The sequence below is a fragment of the Babylonia areolata genome, chromosome 23 (genome assembly GCF_041734735.1).
Source record: "Babylonia areolata isolate BAREFJ2019XMU chromosome 23, ASM4173473v1, whole genome shotgun sequence".
NCBI classification, from domain to species: Eukaryota; Metazoa; Mollusca; class Gastropoda; order Neogastropoda; family Buccinidae; genus Babylonia; species Babylonia areolata.
The window spans coordinates 4,375,806-4,385,805 of NC_134898.1; the positions used below are offsets into that span (position 1 = coordinate 4,375,806).

Genomic DNA, 10,000 nt, shown 5'->3' on the forward strand with positions numbered 1-10,000 from the left:
GATGTTCTCATGCCAGTTCTTCCGCTGTCTTCCTCTTCTTCTCCCGCCCTCGATGGTGCCTTGCATGATTGTTTTGAACAAGCTGGTTTGTCGAGTGTTGTGTTCAAACCAAACCATATCAGCTTGCGTCTCTTCACAGTTGAAAGGAGAGGTTCCTGAGGTCCAGCAAGGTTCTCAGTTCTGGGCCGTACATGTTCATTGGTCCTGTGCTCGATCCAGGGAATTTGAAGGAGCTTCCTCAGGCATCGGTCCATCAGAGGAAGACTAATAATTTTTTTCATTGGGTGGGCCCCAGTTGTCACCATGAACACTTCACTTTCAGTTTCTCAGGGAGGCGACACTGTATTCGGACAAATCCATATACGCTACACCATAACTGCTAGACAGATGCCTGACCAGCAGTGGAACCCAACGCGCTTAGTCAGGCCTTGAGCGCATGTGTGTGTGTGTGTGTGTGTGTGTGTGTGTGTGTGTGTGTGTGTGTGTGTGTGTCAGAGTGGATTACTTCTGTAGAATTTTACCAGAGGACAGCATTTTTGTTGCCATAGGTTCTTTTTCAATGCGCCAAGCATGTGCTGCACATGGGACCGTGGTTTATCGTCTCATCCGAATGACCAGACGTTCAGCTTGATTCTTCCAGGACGAGAGCGGGATTGGAACCCAGAACCTGCCGGGCGCAATAGCCGAGTGGTTAAAGCGTTGGACTGTCAATCTGAGGGTCCCGGGTTCGAATCACGGTGACGGCGCCTGGTGGGTGAAGGGTGGAGATTTTTCCGATCTCCCAGGTCAACATATGTGCAGACCTCTTAGTGCCTGAACCCCCTTCGTGTGTATATGCAAGCAGAAGATCAAATACGCATGTTAAAGATCCTGTAATCCATGTCAGCGTTCGGTGGGTTATGGAAACAAGAACATACCCAGCATGCACACCCCCGAAAACGGAGTATGGCTGCCTACATGGCGGGGTAAGTGGTCACTGACCCTGCCCTTGTTGGGTTTGCTGCTGTGCTCTGTGATGGTGCCGCCACCCTCCGCTCAGTGGCCTCTTTAGAGTGACTCTTTGTCCTGTTTCACCCATCCCTGCTGTTCCTGTTTCGCCTATTCAAGCCTAATACACTCACGCATGCACGCGCGCGTACACACACACACACACACACACACACACACACACACACACACACGTTTTCCAGGGATAGCAAATATTCATGACTGCTGTCTTTACAGAAGAAAATTTTTTTTTTATAATGTTCCCGGAAAAAAAGTCATGATCCATTATAAACATGCTAGAAACTAGAATCACTACCCAAGTCATATCACACACACACACACACACACACACACACACACACACACACACACACCGTACACGGATGAGTAAAACGTATGTTTGTGGACAGACAACACAGCTCAGATCGTCAGGAGAACAATAAGGTGTGTACACAGACGCAAAAAGTGAACTTTGGAGAAGCCGAAAACTTATAATTGGGGGAAGAAGTTCTCTCTCACAGCTTTTTGCTGTACGAGAGATTCACATCAACTTCGCATTTCAGCATGTTATGTCTTTTATGTATTCATATTGAGTCCTTTGTGAAGGACTATGACTCTCAAACAAGGTGGCAAAATTGCACTGGCTCTTAGTGCTGCAGTCTTGGGAGCCTGCTGGCCTTTGGGAACCATCCCAGCGCCGACTGTCTGAAAACCCTCTTGGCCCGAGAGAGTGGGGATGTAACTTGGGCAAGACACTCTCCACTATTATCAAATTCTGGCCCTGATAGCCGGGACAGCAGTTACCTCCTCTGCTGTTCTGGTGGTCATAGTCGGACACGACTGACTATCGTCTGTGGTTCTTGTGTATTGTTTTTGTAGCAAACATTAATTTCTCTTGAAATAATAAAGTATTTTGTTTCCTGTAGTTTGGACGGTACATCAAACCAGCTTGTAGACCTGCTGGACATGGACGTATCCGGATCACCAATTATAGTGAAAGACTAGTCGGGATTGGGATAGGCGAATCGTGAATGTGGGCCTCAGGATTAGGCGAATCGGAATGGAACCGTGGAATCTGGAATAGGCGCACTTGGAATTAGAGGATTCAGGAACAGGCGTAATCGGGAATGGAATAGGCGCATTGGGAATTAGAGGATTCAAGAACAGGCGTAATCGGGAATGGAATAGGCGCATTGGGAATAAACAAACCAGGAATGAGGGAATATAAGGAATACGCGAAATGGAATTGGGGAATTTGGAATATGCGAATCGGGAATAGGGAGTTTCAGGAACAGGCGTAATCGGAATGAATCCGTGATATAACAGCCATGCCGTTTATGGGGTGTGTTCGTCCCCTTCATGACGCACGAAGCAGTGATGGTCCACCAACTGTGACACAGCCTTCAGCGTTCTGTCCCCTTGATGACCGTCCCAGTGACAAAGGGGGGAAGGTGGCAGAATGGTTAAGACGCTCATCTACCAGCACAGTGTCCGTGAAGGGTCAGGGTTCGATGCCCGCTCTTTCCCATTCTCCCCAAGTTGGACTGAAAAATCAAACCGAGCGTCTGGTCATTCGGATGAGACGATAAACCGAGGTCCCGTGTGCAGCATAAGTGCGCACTGAAAAAATCCCAAGGCAACAAAAAGGGTTGTCCTGCGGCAAAATTCTGTGGGGGGTGGGGGTGGATGTGTGTGTGTGTGTGTGTGTGTGTGTGTGTGTGTGTATGCATGCAGGGCACTCAAGGACTGCCTGAACACGGTGAGTTATGCTGTTGGTCAGGCATCAGCAATATCCACATTTCTTCCCATGTACTTTTCTGTATATAAGACGGAAAATGTTGTTAACTGGTTATTAACATCGTAACTGATATATATTCTACATTTCTCCCCCACCACTCACTGACTGGTCTTCTTTATGACTCTTGACAGGGGAAGAAATGTATATTACAATGTTATTTAAACAATTTTACAATTTTCTCGTCTTCGGAACGAAACTGAATGGAAAGAGAACAGGGGAAAGCATGTTGATGTTCCCCAGGCATCGGCATAGCAGATGTGATGTAGCGTATATGGATTAGTCCGAACTCGGTGAAACTGAAGCAAAGTGTGCACAAGTACCATCCATGGCGCCCGGGGGAGAGGTGGTCATTAAAAGTGGCACGTTCAGTCCAGCGTGGCAGTCTTGATGACCGTCACGTGACAGTGACCACCCAGAGGGTGCCAGCATAGCAGGCCACTCGTTCTCTCTCTCAGCAGTCCGGACACAACACAGTTAACTACTAGTGGGTGGTACGTGTGGGAGGTGTGAGACCACAGGCGTTGTGTGTGTGTGTGTGTGGCATCCGTGGTGACAGGCGTGAGACGTATTCATGACCTCCTCCGTCTGGGGAAAGAGAGAAAGAGAGGAGGAGGGTGTGGGGGGGGGGGGGGAGCGAGGGGGGAGGGTAAGGGGGAGTATGTTAATGGGGTAGGGGATGGTGAGGCCTTTCGCTGTGCTGTACGTATTTGTTCAATTCGGTGGCAAGTCGAACTTCTTTTTTCCCTTCTCCCCCCCCCCCCCCTCGCTCCCCCCCCCCCCTCCCCCCAGCCATATTCTGTTCTGTTCTGACCAAGCTGCGTCAGCGCGGTAGAGATTCCTTGGTTGTGAGCACAGACACTGATATTGGGGTACTGGTATCTATGGTTGTGTGTCCGTCTCTTGAAACTTAGGAAGTGACCGGAGATTTGGGGCTTGTAGACTGTTGGATTGAGCTATGTGTTTAATCGACGCGTAACAAGTTGCGCTGATTGTTGTACTGAAAGTTTCGGTTTGGAATGAGAGAGAGAGAAAAAAAATCACTGGTAATGTTCCTTCCCAAGTTGTTGTTTTTTTTTTATCCCGAGTTTTTAAAGCCTTTTTTTCGTGACAATAGGAATCTGCTACTGGGAGTAAAATAGCGTAATTCAACTCTGATATTAACGTTATTAATCACCATCATGATCGTTAAACATTGTCATGATTGTCTGTGTCTGTGACTACGTAGACTTATGAAAGCAACAAAAATAAAAACGAAATGAGAGAAATGACTGGCAGCTTAAAAAAAGTTTAAAAAAAAAAAAAAAAGTAGTAAACATAAGTTCTCGAAACCATAATTATTTCACGACGCATTTCATGGAGTTCATAAAACCGGTTAACCCATTAAGAACCATTTGCTAACCAGGTGTGGTAATGGTGTGTAGCCAGGCGCTTTCTGAAAGGCGGGGCGGGGCGACTTGCCAGTGCGAACCGAATGCGTAGCTATGCCGGCGCGGTGAAGTCTTTCCATGCTGCGCTGTCAATGTCTGGGTTTGAATGGTACGTGTGCCCGCTGCAGTGTCCGTTATTTGGTTTATAATGCGAGGGAAGGGGTGTCATGTATTCCGGCGGTTATATATGATAGTCAGTCGTGTCCGACTATGACCATCAGAACAGCAGAGGAGGCAACTGCTGTTCCGACTATTTGGGCTAGAATTTGATTATAGTGGATTATAGTACATCCCCACTCTCTCGGCCAAGAGGGTTTTTAGGACAGTCGGCGTTGGGATGGTTCCCAAAGGCCAACTAGCCCACAAGGCTGCAGCACTAGGCCTAAGAGCCAGTGCAATTTTGCCTCCTAGTTTGAGCCGGCGTACTGTGTAGTGAAAATCCAGGGCTCTCTCTGGCTGGCGTCACTGAAACCTTCCACCTCTGTGTCACTGTCGGTTCGTGGTTGGAGAAAGTTAATACTGTGTGATGGGAAACCGGAGGGAGTTGGTGTGTGTGTGGAGGGGTGGGGGGGGGGGGAAGGGGGGCACATATACACAGACAGATAGAAACAGAGACAAAGATAGAGATGTGTGAGAGGCAAACAGAGAGATAGAGAGAAAGACAGAGATACACAGCCAGAAGCAGAGAGAAAGTTGAGGGGTGTGTGTGTGTGTGTGTGTGTGTGTGTGTGTGTGTGTGTGTGTGTGTGTGTGTGTGTCCACAAAATTAATGCGACCAGCATGCTGACACACAAACGAAAGCCATGAAGCTCGTAACACACATAACACACACACACACACACACACACACACACACACACACACACACGCACGCACGCACACACGCACACACACACGCACACACACACACGCACACACACACAAACACACACACATACACTGATTGATTAATTGTGTGTTTTTCATTCGTTCATTCATTTACCATTGCACTTGTGTCTTATAAACCTTACGGTTTCATGACAATAAAATCTATTCTATTCTATTCTATTCACACACGCACGCACACACACACACACACACACACACACACACACACACACACACACACACACACACACACTGCCCCCGCCCCTTTCGCCCCCATACTCCCTTCCCCCGCCACACACACACACACACACACACACACACACACACACACACACACACACACACACACACACCAGAGTGTTATCTGTAGCGGTGAAAAAGATCAGTGGTGTTGAGAACCGTGAACCATAGATGTCTGCAAGCAGTGAGGAATCAAGAGGAGGAATCGTGGAGTGCTTCACGTAAAATGGATGTCCCATGCACATTGCTTCACCCTGATTGTATCACAAAGGATTCCGTTCTCTGTGACGCAAGATAAGTGAAAGAGAGAGCGGGGGGGGGGGGGGGGGGGTCATGGGGGCGGGGGGAAGGGGGGGGGCGGGCAGAGAGAGGAGTGGGAGGGTGCAGAGAGAGAGGGACAGACAGACACAGAGAGAGTGTGTGAGACGGGGACAAGCAGAGATTGGGGTTGGGTGGAGAGGAACACAGACAGAGAGGGGGGGGGTGGAGGAGGGGAGGGGGGAGCAGAGACAGACAGAGGGGGGGGGAGGGGAGAAAGGGGTTGATAGAGAGAGAGAGAGAGGGAGACAGAGACACAGAGAAAAGGAAACAGAGAGACAGGGAGAGGAAGGGAGATAGATATATAAAGAGGGGAGAGATAGGGAGAGAAACGTGGAGAGAGAGAGAGAGAGACAAAGAGAAAGAGGAAGAGAGAGAGGAAAACAGACTCGGGGAGAGGATACAGAGTGAGAGGGAGGAAGACGGACAGAAAGAGATAGAAGGAGACAGAGAGAGAATAAGGAAGACCGAGAAAGAGAGAGGGAGACAGAGATAGAGAAAGAGGGGCGAGCGAGAGAGAGAGAGACAAAGAGATGGAGAGACAGGGGCGAGAGAGGAGAAAGAGAGATAGAGGAGAGAGAGAGAGGGAGAGGGACATAGGGAGACGGACAAAGAGAGAGAAGGAGACAGAGACAGAGCGAGGAAGACATAGAACGAGGGAGACAGAGATGAAGAAAGAGAGGAGACAGAGATGGAGAGAGGGGAGAGATAGAGGAGAAAGAGAGAGAGGAAAGGGGAGAGAGAGATGGAGCCAGACAGAGAGAGGGAGGGAGGGAGAAAGAGCGAGGGAGTCAGACAGACAGAGAAAGAGCGAGGGAGTCAGACAGACAGAGACAGAGCGAGGGAGTCAGACAGACAGAGAAAGAGCGAGGGAGACAGACAGACAGAGAAAGAGAGAGGGAGTCAGACAGACAGAGACAGAGAGAGGGAGTCAGACAGACAGAGAAAGAGAGAGGGAGTCAGACAGACAGAGAAAGAGCGAGGGAGTCAGACAGACAGAGACAGAGCGAGGGAGTCAGACAGACAGAGAAAGAGAGAGGGAGTCAGACAGACAGAGAAAGAGCGAGGGAGTCAGACAGACAGAGACAGAGCGAGGGAGTCAGACAGACAGAGAAAGAGAGAGGGAGTCAGACAGAAAGAGCGAGGGAGTCAGACAGACAGAGAAAGAGCGAGGGAGTCAGACGGAAAGAGCGAGGGAGTCAGACAGACAGAGAAAGAGAGAGGGAGACAGACAGACAGAGAAAGAGAGAGGGAGTCAGACAGACAGAGAAAGAGAGAGGGAGTCAGACAGACAGAGAAAGCGAGAGGGAGTCAGACAGACAGAGACAGAGCGAGGGAGTCAGACAGACAGAGACAGAGCGAGGGAGTCAGACAGACAGAGACAGAGCGAGGGAGTCAGACAGACAGAGACAGAGCGAGGAGGAGGAGGGGGGTGGGGAGGAGGAGCTAGTCTGTCGAGAAGGCTGCACGACGGTCGATGCCGCGGAGTTGTTTGGTTGTTGTTCCAGTGCCGTGATAATGGAAAGGTCATTTATAAAATGCAAACAACGGGACAGCGTCACAGAAACCACACAATCCGCAATTCGATCAGGGACGCGCTCGTTTCGATAGAATGCTTTTTTGTTGTTTATTTGTTGTTATTGTTATCAGTTGTTTTGTTTCTTTTTTTTTTTTCCTTCTTATTGTCGTTGCCGCTGTTATTGTTGCAAAGATAAGCAAGTTTCATAACCGCTGCAGCCGTTTGGATTGAAATCATTACTTTTTTTTTTTTTTTTCAAAATCTCCGTTGACAATTACAACTTTTATTTTTCTATTTAACTGACGGTCACATGCTCACATGGTCGCGGTCGCTTTGATTAATAGGTTGATGTCAAAACATGAGACCGGATTTGGTAAAAAAACGATTGGAAGCGGGTTGTTATTGAGTAGAAGAAAAGGCTTGTCCGGGTTTTGTTTGCTTTGCTCTGTTTTATTGTTGTGGTTGTTTAGATTACGATTGCTTTATGTTTCTTTCAGAATTTTATGACTAATTTTCAAAAGGATTTTTTGGGGGGGATTGTGTTCATAGCCTTTTAGAATTTTGGTGGTGGCATAGTGAAATAACATTCGTGTGTGCCCATCTCAAGGTGTAGTGTTCATTTCGTTGGAAGACAGGAGTATTTATTTGTTCCCAGGAATAACAACAGCGAATCTGTGAAGAGTGCAAACAAATATCAGTTTATTCGTCTGAAACAGAGGAACGCAAATATATATGTGGGCGAAAATTGAATACCAGTACAGTTGAGAGTATTTAGAGAAAGAAAGAAAGAGAGAACAAATAATTTTTTTTAAAAAGCACACCTGAAAATCAATCATCATTTGGTCGAGACGTCAAAAACTATCGGCTTGGAAGAGAGACAGGACAAATGCACCGGAAATGCAGTGCATCGACATTGTGGTGCACGTGCACTGAGTGAGCGGGGTGCAAGCGTACCGGTAAGAGTGCAGCGTGTACTGTGGGCAGTGAGTGGTCAGTGTGTGATGGTCAGTGAGCATGGATTACCAGCAACACCCGGCAATGGACAAAACGACTATCAAGTTCCACAGAGGAAAAGGTGAGACGCTGCGGACATTCTGCTGTCTGTCTCTCTGTCTCTCTCTCTCTGTCTCTCTCTCTCTCTCTCTCTCTCTCTCTCTCTCTCTCTCTCTTGTTATCCCCCAGGGCTGGGTGGAAAAAAGCATGTACCATTGCTTATCTCATTACCATGGTGAAATACAATTTCGTTCTGCGTTCTCTCTCTCTCTCTCTCTCTCTCTCTTTCTCTCTCTCTCTCTCTCTCTCTCTTTCTCTTTCTCTCTCTCTCTCTCTTTCTCTCTCTCTCTCTCTCTCTCTCTCTCTCTCTCTCTCTCTCTTCCCTCTCTGTTTGTCTGTCCCCATGTCTCTCTATGAGGGGCAATGTCCTATAAATGAATGAACCATTCATTCACAAACATTCATTCATTCTTTGTCTCTGTCTCCCCCTCTCTGACTCATTCTCTCTCTCTCTCTTCCTCCCTTTCTCCTCTCTCTATCGCTGTCTCTCTCTCTCTCTTCCTTCCTCCATTTCTCCTCTCTCTCTCTCTCTCTCTCTCTCTCTCTCCTACTCTTTCTCTCTCTCTGTCTCGTTTTGTCTTCGTTTCCGTATATCTTCCTCTGTCGCTCTGTATCTGTCTCTATCTGTCCCTCTCTCTCTCTCTCTCTTTCTCTCTCTCGGTGTCTGTGTCTGCCTGTCTGTCTGTCTCCCTCCCTTCCTCCCTCCCTCCCTCCTCCCCCTCCCCTCTCTCTCTCTCTCTCTCTCCCTCCCTCCCTCTCTCTCTCTCGTACACCCATGTACCTGTGTGGCACATGCTTGTGGTGAACGTATCAGTGTGTGCGTGTTTTGTGAGCGTGAACGGTGAATATAGAAGAGAGTGCAGGAGTGACAGTGTTCTTTGCGCGTGCATGCATAATGCGCGTGTCGGCTTGTTTGTTATTTTGTTTGTGTCTAAGAGCCTGCGTGTCTGTCTGTCTCTGTACTATACGCGCGCGCACGTGTTTGTGTGTCTGCTTCTTCTTCTTCTGCGTTCGTGGGCTGCAACTCCCACGTTCACTCGTATGTACACGAGTGGGCTTTTACGTGTATGACCGTTTTTACCCCGCCATGTAGGCAGCCATACTCCGTTTTCGGGGGTGTGCATGCTGGGTATGTTCTTGTTTCCATAACCCACCGAACGCTGACATGGATTACAGGATCTTTAACGTGCGTATTTGATCTTTTGCTTGCATATGCACACGAAGGGGGTTCAGGCACTAGCAGGTCTGCACATATGTTGACCTGGGAGATCATAAAAATTTCCACCCTTCACCCACCAGGCGCCGTCACCGTGATTCGAACCCGGGACCCTCAGATTGACAGTCCAGCGCTTTAACCACTCGGCTGTTGCGCCCGTCAGTGTGTCTGCTATTGCTGAAGGTTTGCTGCATAGTCCAACTGGACATTTGTTATAGTTGTTATAGTTGTTTGATGTTAGCTTTTCCTTCTATATTATGCCTATGTCTCCCCTTTTAATGTTTTATTTTTTTTCCCAATGCTCTTATCTTTCCCCACCACACACACACACACACACACACACACACATGCGCACACACGCGCATACACACATACAAACACACCATTCTTCACCCTCTGCCCAATACTGTTCCCACCACCACGCTCCGCCCTCTACCCCCGACCCCTCCCGTGTAATATCACTTAAAGTGGAAGACGTTAAACTGAAGACACTATGTGTTTGTGTGTGCTTGTATTTGAATACTTTCGTCCTTTCCGCGGAGGGGGGGGGAGGGGAGGGAAGAGGAGGGGGGGAG

At 48.3% G+C, this 10,000-nt stretch overlaps 1 protein-coding gene across 5 annotated transcripts in view; it reads left to right on the forward strand.

Annotated features, from left to right (window-relative positions):
- The window catches only part of LOC143297920 (dystrophin-like), a 477,394-nt gene that overhangs the window by 13,789 nt on the left and 453,605 nt on the right, over positions 1 to 10,000 (forward strand). For all 5 annotated transcript variants that reach the window (XM_076610493.1, XM_076610497.1, XM_076610494.1 and 2 more), the window contains exon 2: positions 7,812 to 8,231. In XM_076610493.1, coding sequence (XP_076466608.1) covers positions 8,171 to 8,231 — 61 coding nt within the window. In that variant the 5' untranslated portion in view covers positions 7,812 to 8,170. The remainder of the gene's footprint in view (positions 1 to 7,811; positions 8,232 to 10,000) is intronic.